The 17,573-nt window shown below is 39.3% G+C and overlaps 1 protein-coding gene across 3 annotated transcripts in view; it reads right to left on the bottom strand.

The window, feature by feature from the left end:
• Positions 1-2,184: 2,184 nt before the first annotated feature.
• The window catches only part of COL21A1 (collagen type XXI alpha 1 chain), a 233,946-nt gene continuing 218,557 nt past the window's right edge, over positions 2,185-17,573 (bottom strand). For 2 of the 3 annotated variants that reach the window (XM_027524052.1, XM_027524053.1), the window contains 8 exons: positions 15,991-16,026; positions 14,101-14,145; positions 8,802-8,834; positions 8,064-8,210; positions 7,921-7,975; positions 7,213-7,413; positions 5,339-5,416; positions 2,185-3,466 (listed from right to left, as the gene is read on the bottom strand). In XM_027524052.1, coding sequence (XP_027379853.1) covers positions 3,279-3,466; positions 5,339-5,416; positions 7,213-7,413; positions 7,921-7,975; positions 8,064-8,210; positions 8,802-8,834; positions 14,101-14,145; positions 15,991-16,026 — 783 coding nt within the window. In that variant the 3' untranslated portion in view covers positions 2,185-3,278. Of the gene's footprint in view, positions 3,467-5,338; positions 5,417-7,212; positions 7,414-7,920; positions 7,976-8,063; positions 8,211-8,797; positions 8,835-14,100; positions 14,146-15,990; positions 16,027-17,573 lie in introns of all 3 variants that reach the window. The other variant, XM_027524054.1, reaches the window with a different exon arrangement.

The following is a 17,573-nucleotide window of genomic DNA, read 5'->3' as shown; positions in this document are numbered from 1 at the left end:
GGTTTTCCTTGTGGCTGTGGGATCTTGCTATTGTGGCACAGGAAGTCTTGGCTGTGGCATGTGGGATTTAGTTCCCTGAGCAGCAAATGAACCTGGGCCCCCTGAATTGGGAGCAAGGTGTCCTAGCCACTGGACCAGCAGGGAAGTCCTTGGCTTTTTTTTTAATGCAACTTTTTTTAACATTGAAATACAGTTGATTTACAATTATTGTGTCAGTTTCAAGTACACAGCAAAGTGATTCAAGTATACATGGATATACAAATACATATTCTATTTTACAATCTCTTCCATTGAAGGTTATTACAAGATATGTGCTATCCAGCAGGTCCTCGTTGTTATCTATTCTATATATAGTAGTGTGTGTCTCTTAGTCCCAAACTTCTAATTTGTCCCTCCTCCTTCCTTTCCCCTTTGGTAACCATAAGGTTGTTTTCTATGTCTGTGAATATATTTCTGTTTGAAAATAGTTCATCGGTATTGTTTTCATCATTTTCTGTCTGGCTTATTCAGTTAGTATGATCATTTCCTGGCTCTCAAATCACTGTCTTCTCTCTGTGTGCTTACGTGGGCTTTCCTCACAGGCAGACATATGAGAAGAGGCCACTGATTGTACAGGATTAGTATACCATTCTTACGAACTTATCTAACCATAATCACAGCCTAAAACCTTAATTTCCAAACAGAGTCCCATAGGGAGTTAGGGTTTCAACATATGAATTTGGAAGTGACACAATTTAGTCAATAGCATCATCCTATACATTTATATGGGCTTCCCAGGTGGCGTTAATGGTAAAGAATTCACTTGCCAATGCAGGAGACAGATGTGGGTCCGATTCCTGGGCCGGGAAGATCCCCTGGAGGAGGGCATGGCAACCCACTCCAGTATTCTTGCCTGGAGAATCCCATGGACAGAGGAGCCCGGGGGGCTATGGTCCATGGGATCACAGGAGTTGGACACGACAGAAGTGGCTTAGCATGCATGCGCGCATACATTTCTATAGCACTTTCTCCTGTTTTAGAATGATTATAGAGCAATCCCCTGTTGCTCTGTTTCTTTTTAGACATGAGTGTCCTCATGCCAGACCACATGACTACGTCCCCACTGTGTCCCTGGCCAGTTCTGTGCATTTCACGGCCATGTGAAACTGAGCAGGACCTCGTGGGGCTCCAGAACACGGAAGCTTTTCTGTCCCGTTTCTTGTTTGTAGGGGACAGCCTCCAACCTCCATGACCTTCCCTGAATCCAAACGGCAAGTTCAAACAGTCGCTAATCAGGGAAGGGAAGGGATGCAGAGACAAGGGAGGAGCAGTCAGGAAACACCAGCACAGCCCTGGGGCAGGGTCCTGGCCCCCCAGGAACTAAAGCCCCAATAAATGGCAGATGTCAGCATTCTTCATCCCAGAGAAGACCAGCCGGGGCCAGATTAAAGGAACCAGAGAAGCTCACCAAGAGATCAAGAGGTCACCTGAGACCGGATTAGAGGAATGCAGACCCGGCACACACCGCACCGTATCAGCAACACTGCCTTTGAATCATTGCAATAAAAACTCCTCACCAAATCCTCCCAGGTTGAGACACACGCTTCCGAGGACAAGAGCCCACTGTGTCCCCTTCTGCCTGGCAAAGCAATAAAGCTATTCTTTTCTCTTTTACCCAAAACTCTGTCTCTGAGATTCAATTTAGCACTGGAAAACAGAGGCTGAGTTTTCAGCATCACATGTGCTCCAAGCTGGTTGAAGGAAAAAGGGCAGAAAGGAAGTTCCCATTCTGCCCCTTCACCAGGTCTCCCAGAAAATGGTATAATTAGCAGGGGGAGTAGCTTGGTCAGGTCTAACAGACACCTGGGGCTTTGCTGGACACAGAACACCAAAACAAGCCTTAAGCTGATTCAGCTGCTGAATGTATGGGCTTCAGTCCCCTCCAAGGTCCTCATCAAAGTCACAGAAGGACATGTCATCAATTAAGCTAAACTCTGGTCACCAGTCATTCCTGGGCAAGGAAGCAGGGGCTTTATCTGCCCAGGCGAGTGGCACACAACCCAGTTTCTGTGTTCTTATTTCATGTGAATCAGTCATTTAAAAATAGGGTAAATAATTTAATAAATTATACCCACTGAATAAATGATCACTGTGATGCATAATAAACTCAAAATCAGTTATAAGTAAGTATTAAAAAATGCTGCATTCAGGCTTTTACAAGATTTTATTGTACTTTGAATAACAAGCATGTAACAAATTTAGAGCATGATAAGGATGGAATATCTCAAGTTACATTCCTTACAAAAGCATTAAGTACAGTACACAAAGATTGTTTAAAATATTTTAAAGTCTGCTAAAAAATTATCAAGACATCCTAGGATCTATGGAGTTACCTTTCCTGTCAACTAGAGCACTGACTCCCATTAGCTTTGCTACAATAAAAGTTAACATATATGAACATACACATATAGTAAATGAAATGGAAAATGAAGGCATGCAACAAACATTCCAATTACTAAGCAGGTATGAAGAAGAAAGTATTTTTAGTGTTTCTGAACTCATGATTCCTTTGAACACATTGACCAGGTCTAATGAACCTTTTTCTCCAGAATGTTTTTAATGGTTCATATTTAGACCATTCCCAATGCAATCATTACTCTTTTTCAGCATCATCATTCATTGAATCATCTGAGAACTTGCAAATGGAGTAAGAAACACATCAATCTCTTTCACAGGTGATATTCAAAACACCGAACGACCAACAGTCCATCACCCCTGTCTGATAAGCACAGACACCGGAATAGTGCTCATGTGGTGATGCAGTCTGTTCCCAAGCTGAATATCAGCCCTGATCTCATTTCCCGCGGCCAGATGCACGTTTCAGCTAAGGTAGAAGAATGAGCTATGAAACATGAAATTCACACAGACAAGAAATTGAACTCAAATACTCTGCTGCACGGAGGCTGAACGTGAAACTTTTCACAGTGACTGCAACTGACTGGCTGACAGGCAATGGTGGGTTGTTTTTTTTTGTATTCAACTTTGATTAAAACAAATGGACTCACAAGAAACCCTTGAGATTTAGTTAATGCTACCAATCTCAAGGCTCCGAAGAACTGAGGAGCCTTTAAAATCAGTATACGTGACCTTTTCTATATTTTTCCTTAAGGAAAAAACAATAATAAAAACACCGAGGTACTTGAGTTTCTTTTCAAGGGATTACTGTTGTTATCTTCCTGAGATGCAAAGACCACAAAAGAAGAGCACCATGCCGAGGCTGCTGGACGAGGCACCAGAAACTAATAGTTTGGTCCTTTTCGAAAGGGGTCTCTTCCAACAATGACACTAAAACACAGCGATGGATCACAGATGCCCGGGGCGCCTGGCTGTCCTTGGATTCCGGGTTTTCCGTGGTCTCCATCTTTGCCGGGGAGGCCTGGGTCTCCAGGAGGACCTTCTTTGCTTATTCCAGGGGGGCCCTCTGGACCTATGATGGAACATTAGCAACATATGAACACAGAGTTCGTTTCTGGTGCTGACACAGCTGAATCTGTAAAACATGTAAACTGGAAAAGAGACTCTCTTCAACATTTTACATATTTGCACTCAAAGTGGAAAGAGAAGGAATCCTCTTGATAATTCTATATGCCTTCCATTTGGAAAAGAACTATCCAAAAATAATTTTCCAAAACTAAGCCAAGCTGTGTTATTACAGAAATCATGCAGCTAATGAAGACACAGAGCTAACATTTTAAGATTTCAATTTGTGGATTTCACAGTTTAAAAAATTTAAGATTTCAATTTGCAGCTAAACTATTTCTTACTTTCAGCTTACTTTTGCCAATATTATTTTAAATTTGCCAGTAATATATCAGTAAGCGAAAACTTTAATGAAGTCACTTTTGTGCCATATTTGCAGTCAAAATGATTATTTTCATTATAGGTATATAGTTTCCACATTGAAATACATTGTCATTAGCATAATATCATAATAATCCATACACAAAGGTATTATAACACCAATTTGTAAACCATAATTTAGTTCAACTAGCATGCTCAAAGAAAGGAAAATTAAATCAAGACACTGGCCTTTTAAAGTTGGTGACCGAAATATTTAGGTTTGGGGATGGAGCAATGTGGTTTGGGAGCACTCTCTATCACTAATAGTTCCTGCTATTACCACTAATAAATGTTTATTCAACACTTAACTGCTGCTGCTGCCAAGTCACTTCAGTCGTGTCCGACTCTGTGCGACCCCATAGACAGCAGCCCACCAGGCTCCCCCGTCCCCGGGATTCTCCAGGCAAGAACACTGGAGTGGGTTGCCATTTCCTTCTCCAATGCATGAAAGTTGTTCAAAACGCTTTGTATACAAATTATTGAATCATCTGCTCCACCTAAAAGCCTCAAAAAGTAGTAACATCTAAAATAATAATGATGATACACATTTATTGAAAACACAGCTTTGGTTGTCATACACTGTCTGAAGGCACAACGTATATTAACTCATTTAATCATCCATCAGTGTCATGATACAAAGAAAGCCGAGTGCCAAAGAACTGATGCTTCTGAACTGTGATGTTGCAGAAGACTCTTAAGAGTCCCTTGGGCTGCAAGGAGATCCAACCAGTCCATCCTAAAGGAAATCACTCCTGAATATTCATCAGAAGGACTGATGCTGAAGCTGAAACTCCAATACTTTGGCCACCTGATGTGAAGAGCTGACTCATATGAAAAGACCCTGATGCTGGGAATGATTGAAGGCAGGAGGAGAAGGGGACAACAGAGGATGAGATGGTTGGATGTCATCACCGACTCAATGGACGTGAGTTTAGTAAACTCCGGGAGTTGGTGACAGACAGGGAAGCCTGGTGTGCTGCAGTTCATGGGGTTGCAAAGAGTCGGACACAACTGAGCGAACGAACTGAACTGAACTGAAATGACATCTTATCACTATTTTACAAATGAGAAAACTGAGGGAAAGCAAAGTTAACACAGCTAGCAGAGTTTGGCTTTTGAGTCCATTTCAGCTTTATTTTGTGTCCCTGAGAATCATAAAGATAAGATAGTGATACAGACAGTGATATACATTAGATAGGCATGAGCAACTGAAACCATATGAGAGCTAGTCTAAGGAGTGGTATTCTAAAGAACTGAAATGATAAATGAGAGGGAATCTTGAATGATTCATGAATGTAATATAGGATAAAACTTCTAGTAGTTAGATCTCAATGTGCTGAATGTGAATCACTCAAAAAAGGAAAGAAAAGTCTTGATTTCAAATCTTTGGACATAGATCTATGGTGATTTTCCTAAAGCAAAATGTGCAGGAACACTTATGAGCATCACCAGTTCTTACCTGGGGGACCAGGAGGACCTTGTGCTCCAGGGTACCCAAGTCCTTGGCTCCCCTTTGCCCCGTTCCGTCCAGGGAGGCCTGCAGAGTGTCAGAGAGGTGAATAAGCTTACTTTTCCCATAAAATCACTTCCTCCTAGATTGTTTCTTTCAAAGCTGTTAATATATACATTAAAGAAAAATAAATCTTTAAAAAAAGTTTCACCTACTTATTATTACTTACCACCTATTTATTATTACTAATGGGAAAGAATTTTTTAAGCCACAATTTTTAAAATGATTAATGGTCTAGAAACATAATGAGATTAAATATTAAGAAAGGGAAATTATTGGAATTAATTTTGAAATTATTTAGCCCTTTCTGTTAATCATAGCTGTTCCTTTGATGAAACATCTAAATTGTTCAAATCATATTAAATTAAAAGGAAATAATTATCAACCAACATTTCACATAAACATTCAGAGGCAAAGAGCAGTTAAGTTGTGGCCTACTATTAGAAAGTTTGGTTGCAAAACCTAATTTTTTTTTTCTTTAAGATTTTTTTTTTTAATGTGGACCATTTTTAATGTTTTTATTGCATTTGACACAACACTGCCTCCACTATTTTTTTTCTTAATTTTTTTATGGTTGGCAACATTTTTATTTATTTATTTTTTTAACCATTTATCATTTATTTATTATTATTATTTTTTTTTACTTTACAATATTGTATTGGTTTTGCCATACATCAACATGAATCCACCACGGGTGTACACGTGTTCCCCATCCTGAACACCCCTCCCCCCTCCCTCCCCGTACCATCCCTCTGGGTCATCCCAGTGCACCAGCCCCAAGCATCCTGTATCCGGCATCGAACCTGGACTGGCGATTCGTTTCTTATATGATATTATACATGTTTCAATGCCATTCTCCCAAATCATCCCCCGCCCTGCTCCCTCTCCCACAGAGTCCAAAAGACTGTTCTATACATCTGTGTCTCTTTTGCTGTCTCGCATACAGGGTTATCGTTACCATCTTTCTAAATTCCATATATATGCGTTAGTATACTGTATTGGTGTTTTTCTTTCTGGCTTACTTCACTCTGTATAATAGGCTCCAGTTTCATCCACCTCATTAGAACTAATTCAAATGTATTCTTTTTAATGGCTGAGTACTACTCCATTGTGTATATGTACCACAGCTTTCTTATCCATTCCTCTGCTGATGGGCATCTAGGTTGCTTCCATGTCCTGGCTATTATAAACAGTGCTGCAATGAACATTGGGGTACACGTGTCTCTTTCAATTCTGATTTCCTCGGTGTGTGTGCCCAGCAGTGGGATTGCTGGGTCATAAGGCAGGGGAGATACCATGATCACTTTTTTTTTTTAATGTTTTAGTTTTTTGGCCCTAAGACATGAGGGACTGCAGTTCATTGACCAGGGATCAAACCTACGCCCCATGTATTAGAAGGCTAAGCCTGAACCACTGGACCACCAGCAAAGTCTCTAATTTTTCTTATAATAGAAAACAATGTTGAATACAGTAACAGATGTTACCAAAGTCAAAATAAAGGAAATGGTGACTGTGATGTTCTATTTAAAGACATTATTGGACTCAAGCAAAATTTCTAAGTTCATTGTCAACATTTTCTGATTTACAAGTTCACATGCTTCATAACCTTGAACTTTCTCTCTTGACTTTCGGATATGCTTTCAAAAAATACAATAATTATTCTTTAACTCAGTTGACAAATTATTTAAAGATTTAGGGATAGAAAAATTTTTTGTCTTCAAGAAGACAAACATGAACTCTTGTCTATTAAATCACTTTAAGAGGTGAATACAAAAAAATATCTTTTTCTGTTGTTCATTTGCTTACACATACAAACTAAGTACCTTTTAATCCTTTGACACCTGGGCGTCCTGGAGCTCCCATTAATCCGGGAACACCATCTCTTCCTGGCAAACCAGGGAATCCTCGGGGACCTTCTGGGCCCATGGGACCAGGTGGCCCTGGAATACCAGGGGAGCCGTGCTGGGGCTGGCAATGATCACAGCTTTGAATTCTTCCACTTTGAAGTAAGACAGGTAACTGGGCTTGAAAGCAAAGAAACCCCCACCCTTATGTTTAAATGGTGAATGGACATTAATAATATCACTTATAATTTTAAAAAAAGATTTACAGATGCTTAACTCTTGGCCAATAACTTCATTTCTAGAAATTTAACTAGGAAATATCCATTGCTGTTTACAATAATTTTATTATGGAAATTGCTTCAAATAAGGGGGGAAAGTACCTCCCTAAAAGAAACTGTTAAATTATAAGTGTCATATTGGGGAATAAAATTACTAGAATTACGTCAGAAAATAAAATTTAATCAATGGTGAAATAATAATAGATTACTTTATGAAAAAGATTACAAACGTTACCATGTAATGTTTGTAAAATACTTAAGGTAAAAATACTTATCTAGGAGAGACAAAGATGGATAAATGTCCTTTATTTTCTTCTTTATCTTACTTACACTTTTATAATTTCTACAAAAATATTTATATTACTTCTGAAATTTGAAAGTTATTAAAATCTGTATGTTTGAGACTTACCTCTTAATACATCAGTGCAAACTTGTCGAATAAACTGTTCTGAAAATTCTCTCCCCTGCATCAAATTATTCGGGGTTATAACATGGACATGCCAAGTACAAAGAATGAAATCATAAGAACTGTGAAAGAAGCAGAATACATACCGGCTTCCCATCCATTCCTGGGGGGCCCGGATCACCTGGTTGCCCAGGGGGCCCCTGGGGGCCCGGGGGCCCCATCTGACCATCCACCCCAGACTCTCCTTTGGCTCCAGTGGCACCTCGGGCACCAGGCTCTCCCTTTTCACCCATCTAAAAACAAGAGAAATCGTCAGAAGTTCTATTTAAATATTTCAGGAGGTATAATTGCACCATAAAATATGTCCTCAAGAACACAGATATGAATAAATACAAACATATATCTAAATTATACAGGTAACTGCTGGGAAACACCATAATTGATCAGGAGGGAAATTTCATACCATATTAAACAGCAATTTATCCGTCCAATCAACCACCCATCCAACCCTACAAATAACTGTTACTTAGTACATATATTGATTCGGCAATATGCATAGTACCAGAGATACATCAGTGACCGCGACAGTCTTGTTCCCACAGAGTTTAAATTCTAGTGGTAGGCATAGAAATGCACAATAGTCCTCATTGGAAAATACGCAGAAAAACAGTTCCTAATTTAGAATAGGAATCAATACTATTGACAAATGCGTACCATTTCATACCTAATTCAGTGAACCTGCAAATTCTGAAAACCTCTATTTAGGAACTATTGAAGAACATGAAAGATATTTTCTGTTTGGAATGTCAACAGCTAGATTTATTTACACAGTACTGAAAATTAAGCCGTGAGGACTTGACAGCATAATACAAGAAGAAACATACCTCTCCTTTTGCACCGTGATGGCCTTGAATTCCCTTTAAAAATTAATAGGAAAAAAAATGTGCAAGTTACAGTACTAGCAATGTGGCATGTACCCTTTAGACATATTTAATCAAACTTTAATTTTTGGTTTGGAAGACAGCAATAGAAATAGTGACAAAATTATATATACAAGAGACCTTTTTAAAGGAGACTAAGAAAAGGCTACCCACTCCAGTATTCTGGCCTGGAGAATCCTGTGGACTGTACAAGTCCATGGGGTCGCAAAGAGTCGGACACGACTGAGCGACTTTCACTAATGACTAGGAAATACACTAAATGAATAATATAAAAGGGTTAATTTACATAACTTTCATTCGTCTATATGAATATTTTCATATGATGAAGGTCAAATATGTAGGTTAGAATGGCATTCTATCTGAATTCTTTTAAAACTCTACTCTTATTTTAAAATATATTACTAGTTTAAGGAAAATTAAAACTCAAGTCAGAGAATATACCCAATATTTAATAATAACTATAAATGGAGTATAGCCTTTAAAAATTGCAAACCACTATACTGTAAACCTTATATATAATTGTACACTAACTATACTTCAATAAAAAGCTCAAATCAGTAAAAAAAAAAAAAAAAAAAGGAATATTTATTCTTTTATTCAGTGATTAAGATTCTATTTTTTTTCAAATTTGTATTCTTAAAGTTAAATTTTGTTTGAGTACTATAGATAAACAATGGGTTAAAGAAAAGATAACATAGGGAAGAAAAACATACTGTCCTATGCTTAAATCACTCATGGCTGGAAATTCAGAGATTAGGAAAGCAGCATGTTAGTGTGAAGTCAAGTGGGCCTTAGGAAGCATTACTATGAACAAAGCTAGTGGAGATGATTCAGTTGCAGCTGAGCTATTTCAAATCGTAAAAGATGATGCTGTGAAAGTGCTGCACTCAATAAGGCAGGAAATTTGTAAAATTCAGTAGTGGCCACAGGACTAGAAAAGGTCAGTTTTCATTCCAGTCTCAAAGAAGGGCAATGCCAAAGAATGTTCAAACTACTGTACAATTGCACTCATTTCATACGCTAGCAAGGTAATGCTTAAAATCCTTCAAGCCAGGCTTCAACAGTACATGAATTGAGAACTTCCAGGTGTATGAGCTGGATTTAGAAAAGGCTGAGGAACCAGAGATCAAGTTGCCCACATCCACTGAATCAGAGAAAAAACAAGAGAATTCCAGAAAAGCATCTTCTTCTGCTTCATTGACTACATGAAAGCCTTTTACTGTGTGGATCACAAAAATCTGTGGAAAACTCTTAAAGAAATAGAAATACCAGATCACCTTACTTGCCTCCTGATAAACCTGTAAGCAAGTCAAGAAGCAATAGTTAGAACTGGACATGGAACAAAGGACTGGTTCAAAATTGGGAAAGGAGTACATTAAGGTTATAAATTGTCACCCTGCTTATTTAACTTATATGCAGAGCACATTAAGCAAAACACTGGGCTGGATGAAGTACAAGCTAGAATCAAGATTGCTGGGAGAAATAGCAATTACCTCAGATATGCAGATGACACCACCCTTAGGGCAGAAAGGGAAGAACTAAAGACCCTCTTGGTGAAAGTGAAAGAGGAGAGTCAAAAAGTTGGCTTAAAACTCAACATTCAGAAAACTAAGATCATAGCATCTGGTCCCATCACTTCATGGGAAATAGATGGGGAAACAGTGGAAACAGTGATAGACTTTATTTTCTTGGGCTTCAAAATCACTGCAGATTGTGACTGCAGCCATGAAGTTAAAAAATGCTTGCTCCTTGGAAGAAAAGTTATGGCCAACCTAGACAGTATATTAAAAGGCAGAGACATTACTTTGCCATCAAAGATCCAGACTCTAGTCAAAGCTATGGTCTTTCCAGTAGTCACGTATGGATGTAAGAATTGGACCATAAAGAAGGCTGAGTGTCAAACTGATGCTTTTGAATTGTGGCACTGGAAAAGACTTGAGATTTCCTTGGACTGCAAGGAGATCAAACCAGTCCATCCTAAAGGAAATCAGTCCTGAATGTTCATTGAAGGACTGATGCTAAAGCTGAAAGCTCCAATACTTTGACCACCTGATGTGAACAGCCAACTCAATGGAAAAGATCCTGATGTTGGGAAAGATTAAGGGCAGGGGGAGAAGGGGACGACAGAGGATGAGATGGTTCTATGTCATTATCAACTCAAAGGGCATGAGTTTGAGGAAACTCTGGGGTATAGTTAAGGACAGGGAAGCCTGATACGCTGCAGTCCATGGGGTTGCAAAGAGTCAGACACGACTTAGCAACTGAACAACACAAATTTTGTACAATGGGCTTCTCAAGTGTCATTAGTGCTAAAGAACCCGCCTGCCAATGCAGGAGACCCAAGAGACGCAGGTTTGATCCCTGGGTTGGGAAGATCCCCTGGAGAAGGGAAAGGCTACCCACTCCAGTGTTCTGGCCTGAAGAATCCCATGGACAGAGGAGCCATAGGAGAGTGAGACATGACCGATGCAACGTAGCATGCATATGTGCATGTTGACCAACATGGCAGTTTTTTCTTCCCATGATATAAACTAGGGCCCTTTACCTGAAGCTTTCTCACCATCACAGTCATGGGATACATCTGAATGGTTCCTTTAAAGTTTTTCCTCTTATCTTTTACATAGTCATTCCAATGACATTTTTGAGAGATGATAAGAACCTTTAGGAAATACACTAGAATTTTTTGTTTTTGAAATTTATTGTACATTCAGGCTCCAAAATCACCCAGTATTAGTTTAGAACAAAGGGTAGAGCTTTCACAATACACAGGAGGGATTTCATTAATCAACTTTATTATTTTTTATTGAAATATAGTTGATCATTAATCAACTTTTAAAGTTAAAAATTCGTGTTCTGCAATTCAATATAAAATTCAGTGTATAACATCTCAATATGAAATTCAGTGTATAACAAACATTTCAATAGAGAATTCCATGTATAACAATGAAGTTTGAGGATTTATGTTGATTTATTTCTAGGTTCCTTCAACATGAAGATACAAATGAGGCAGAAGAAAAAATTAGGGAAAAATCAATGTTTGGCACAGAATAAAGGAGATTCTCAAAACTTGAGCATAAAGACACTAAATTTTAGTTTTCATATAAAAATCAATCAGTGAGTAAAACACTCTTTGTCAAGCCATTCTTTAAATATAGAGGTTTCTGAAGAAATGCAGATATGTCCCCTACCAGATAGAATCCTGCAATTGGATCCAGGTAAGGGGAAAGATAAAAGATAAAAGGATAAAAGCTCCCAGGACTAGAACCAAATTAGAGCTGAAACTGAAAACAGCTGTCAGCTGAGAATCCACTTAGATGATCTTGTGAGAGAAACATTTGCTTGGACCCCATTCATAACAAGAAGGCCAAAAAAAATCAAATCGTACACGTGCAGCACTTGGTAGGATGACAGGTAACTTAGGGCTTTGTTTACTTAGAGGGGTGGGACAACCGCTTAGCAGCTGAGGCCACAGCTGCCCTGACGCCTCTGCAGACTCGGGTCATGGTGGTGGAAACGCAGCTTCCAACCCACCCAGGACAGAGCTTCCCAGCAAACCCAAATCCTGCGTTGGGGGAGGCAGACTTGCTTTTTCTCTTGGGAAGTGAGAAAAAAAAAAAGATGTTAAGGGAACCTTGCCAAGGGTGTCATCTGTCAACCAGTGAGCTAGCCGCCAAATTGTGCGCTCAGAATCCAAAGGAAATAGGCTCCTATCGGAGATTCTGTGAGTAAAAGGTGGGAGGACCTGCCGGGGTCGTGGAGGCTGACGCATGGAGAGGTGAGGCTCTCCTGTGAGAGGAGCCGTGTACAGATGCTGTGTGGTTAACCCGGGGAAGCAGAGCAGGGCGGCGAGGAGCAGGGACAGAGCTGCCTGTCATCCGGCGGTTTACCATGGGGCGAAGGGGCCCTAACTGAGGAGACCTTTCTTCCTGACCGTCACTGCACACGGGCGGACCCGGTCCTGTGCGCTCTCAGTGATGCCTGCTCTGAAGCCCAGCTTCTAGGCTCTCAATTTCCCAACACCCAACGCTCACCTTTCATCTAAGACGCGCCCGGGGCCCTGTGCTTTCAAACACATGCCTTCCCACCCGCCAGGCCCTCTCCCATTCCTCCAAGCGAGGGACCCAGAAACTCTGCCCTTGGAGCCGTCACCTCACGGTTTCATCCCCCTACCACCAGAATCAGTGCAACTACGGAATCTGCCTTATGCCCACACTCCCTATCAGTTGGATGATTTTATTTGTCCAGTTTGGCTCTGACTTAACCTACACACCATGTGACAATCTAACAGAAACATGGCTTCAGAGGAGTTTAGTCAAAGAGGAAGAAAGTTAGCACTGAAGCACACAGGTTACTATGTGTAAGACAGATAGCTGGTGGGACGTTGCCGTGGAGCTCAGCCTAGAGCAAGGGGATGGGGCTGGGAGGCAGGCTCAAGAGGGAGGGGATATATGTGTGTTTATGGCTGGTTCACATTGTCAGGCAGCAGAAACCAACACAATATTGCAAAGCGATTATACTCCTATTAAAATTTTTCTTAAAAAGGAAGAAAAGCATGTATTATATATCCATTCCATGATAGTTCCCTGAGATGGGATTAACACATCTGTAGGGTAGCAAATTGTGTCTTTGAACAAACTAGAGGGAAACAAGTCGATTCTTTCACTACACAGGGCCTCAATTGCTCACATTTTAAGAAGAAAATAAAAACTCAGCAATAGGTACAGAGATGTTGCTATGAACGGCTGCCTTGGGCCATTACTACTCCAAGAAGCAGGTGGAATTGTCTGCCTTCAGTCATTTTTTAAAATGTGGACCATTTTTAAAGTCTTTATTGAGTTTATTACAACATTGCTTCTGTTTTTACATTTTGGATTTTTGGCTGAGAGACATGAGATCTCAGCTCCCTGACAAGGGATTGAAACAGCACCTCTTGCACGAGAAGGCAAAGTCCTAATCACAGGACACTAGGGAAGCCCCAGCCTTTAGTCATTTACTTGGTCAGAAATAAGTATTGAAAGTCAAGTTTCACAGCCACAGAGAGTATCAGCATGGGAAAATAAAAATATAAATCGAACAATTAAAGCAAGCCCTGATCACCATCACCACGAGGATTCTCGTCCCTGTGCACTTAGAATGCACACCACGCCTCCCCTTCTCCTCACTCATTTTTATTTGCAAGTAACTCTCTCTCAGTCTTGTTCAGTTATGTGATTCATTAATTCATTTTCCATAAAAAAAATACCTGGAATCCTGGAATCCCTGGTCTTCCATTTTCTCCCTTTTGACCCTTTAAAATTGAATAAATGTCATTTATTAGTTCACACATACATGATGCATTCACACATACAACGCATACTAGTACTTTGCTGCTATCTAGAACAAAGGTCACAAGAGCAGTGATGCAAATATGCAAAATGATGCAAGAGAAGAGAGGAAAAGAAGTGAGAGGAAAGTCAGCCTAACCTTAGAGTTAAAATTGATGGAGACAAGGAACAAACTACTGACTTTGGGGAACATGTAAACAGAACGTGTTAGACAATTGAGGGTGTTCTGCGGAGTCCATGCTCACGGCATGAAAACTTTAAAAATCCAGTGACTGTGGTCATTTTCTTAACTTCAATGGCATTATGTTTGGTGTGGATTATGCACATGTGAGGGCAAGAAGACCACTTTACAGACATTTTAAATTTAAAAGACATTTCTACATTTACACTGTAAAAAATATTTTGAATGAAGATCTTTAAATTGGGACAAATAAAGAAAACTTGATAAAGATACAAACATATTTGTCCATTCAATTAATATTTTGTATAAGACATCCATCTTGTATAAGACATTGGGCCAGACCCTGAAATACCACTATTTCATCCCTATGTTGAAAGGGTAATTAATATAGTCTAGTAAAACATACACCTAGATATACAATCAGTTAAAGATCTAGTGACTGAAATTTTAAATCACTCCTGAATAGCAGGTTTTGTTTTTTCCATTTAGTTATACCCATGAATTCCCAGGGGCCCTGTTTGCTGGCAGGACCCGGTAACAGTGTCCCTATGTTGCCATCAAGTTGCTTACTGTGTAGTGCAGAAACTAAGCAAATTAATATCTTAAATATGCAGTTAAATTCCAAACTTCAAAGTGGCTAAGATTCTAAATCTCAACTGTTCTCAAAACAAAAACAAACTAATGTGCATGATAAAGGTATTAGCTGACCCGACAGTAGTAATCATATTACAGGATATAAATGGATCAAACCAACACCTTTTACACCTTCAACTTACTCAACTCACACATTTTTTGTGGTTGGGGGAAAGGGTGACTGGACTCAAGAAGACTAGTTAGAATGATGCTTCAGTCACCCAGGACCCATGACAAGAAATGACCAGGGTGGTGGATCTCAGAGAAGGGGCTTAATTCAACTTTCATTGTCTGAAACACATTGAGACTGTGACCCTAGCAGATTTTCATTCTGAAATTTTCTTTTATGCCTCCAGATATTCCAGAGTTTTGAACATCCTGGGAAATTTTGCAGTGTCTTTGTTTTATATGAAGCTTATTTTATGTAGCAAAACTCAGCCACTATCACTAAGCTTTGTAATTTTAAAAACATTTCTGAAATACTGTCTGTCCAGATTTATAATTTTGGTCAGAAAAATCTTATATATTTCTAGAACGTGAAAGACTGAAAGGCCGACAGATACAGTTTATTCCTTATCAGTGCGTCACTGATTCAGCCAGCAGTGTCCTATTCATGGACCAGCGATCAGTTAAGGAAAAATCTCTTCTAGAGCCACTTGGACTGAGGTAGAACTGTCCTCACCTCTCAAAGCTGTCGCACATTTCTTCTCTTTACCTTTTTCACTAAGACGTCCAAAACCAAATGTCCTTCTAAATCACCCTAGATTTCTTCAGCCTGATCTAATTTTCTGGTATAATTCTCCTTCTTTTTATTAGTTTGAATATGTTTTATATGTAGAGTGAATAGTGTCCTATCAAATTTATTTGGGCATAAGTCATGTCAAATCATCTGGTGAAACCAACACACCACAAAGTATATAAATGAACAGATATTACAAGAATAAAGCATAAAGTCCTGATTTTATTGCAAGCCAAAAAAAAGCCAGTAACGTACCTGAATGCCCCTTTCACCTTGATTTCCTTTGTCCCCCTGCAAAAAGGCAGTTTTATATGTAGCATAATATAATATATTCTGTAACCTTTCAAATAAACATGTTTTTCTTCAGCAAAGAAAAATACATAGTCTCATGCAAATTCCACAAGTGCCTTATATACAGAAGCTAACATAATATTTGGGAAGAGAGTAAAACCACATTATGTCAAAGTGATGTTCTAAATGAATACTTTCTTGTGCTCTTATATTCAAAAAAAAGTTTACTACAATTTCTTTGTTATAAGGAAGAAGAAAACTTTTCCATATTGATGACAATCTGAGGTTAAACAAAGAGAAGACAAACTTGTTTTATGAAATCAAACTGAAAAGTCTTCTTACTATTCAGCCAACAGTAGCCACAGATTTATAAGAAACAATGAAACAATGCTGAAATTGTATTTTAGAAAATATATGCTTCAAAAATTAACTTTTGGGGTAAAGTCATATACCATATTTTTGTTTCCTGGAGTTTCTCAGCCAGGAGAGATGTCTGAAACCAACTAGTTCAATGTCTTTGCTTTTATAATTAACACACAGATCAGGAAAGGTAAGCATTTGCCGAAAGTTGAACTTGGGCCATGCTATCCAAACATAGGGTTTTGTGCTTACAGCAAATAAAACACAGGTTTTCTTTTAACTGGCAAGTTTCTGAACAAGGAAATTCTCTAAATCCAAACATATATTCACATAGATTTAGTAAGTAAATCGGAGAAGGCAATGGCACCCCACTCCAGTACTCTTGCCTGGAAAATCCCAGGGACAGAGAAGCCTGGTAGGCTGCAGTCCATGGGGTCACTAGGAGTCGGATACTGAGCGACTTCACTTTCACTTTTCACTTTCATGCATTGGAGAAGGAAATGGCAACCCACTCCAGTGTTCTTGCCTGGAGAATCCCAGGGATGGAGAGCCTGGTGGGCTGCCGTCTATGGGGTCGCACAGAGTCGGACACGACTGACTTAGCAGCAGCAGCAGTAGCAGTAGTAAGTAAATACTATAGTCAATAGTATTAAATAAATACTAGCCACTAAGAGTCCAACACTTAATCACTGCTGTGTGGACCATCCTTGTGTCAGCAAGTGCTGCCTGCCACTCATCAGAGCAAAAAAGATCACTCTGGGGACAATAACCTAGGGCCCGAACAGATAACACATGAGGGATAGAAAAAATGAAATGATACAAAACTTGAAACAGCAAGGGATACAAAGATGGAGACATAGAATTTGTACCCTTTACGGAACAAAACTGGTACAGTCGCTTTTAACCTGGATGTTTAGATACTGACTCAGGGCTGTGGACTTCTCTGACAGATAGCCAGTTAAGTTCTTGCTCAAAGCCTTCAAGCCGACAATGATATTTATACAGATACAACTCAGAGCTTTTTTATTTAACGAGATAGAGAGAGAACCCAAGGGAATGCTATCTTATCTCACCAAAATATTTTATGTGAATATATAAGCCTTACATTTTAAACTCAAATTAACTTTAGATGAACTATTATGTAATATAATTGTTTCAGAGAAAAGAATATCATGGTCAAGCATTCT

This window comes from Bos indicus x Bos taurus, chromosome 23 (genome assembly GCF_003369695.1).
Source record: "Bos indicus x Bos taurus breed Angus x Brahman F1 hybrid chromosome 23, Bos_hybrid_MaternalHap_v2.0, whole genome shotgun sequence".
Taxonomy (NCBI): domain Eukaryota; kingdom Metazoa; phylum Chordata; class Mammalia; order Artiodactyla; family Bovidae; genus Bos; species Bos indicus x Bos taurus.
The sequence above is the reverse complement of the archived record's forward strand: the minus strand, read 5'-3'. Positions and strand labels throughout refer to the sequence as shown.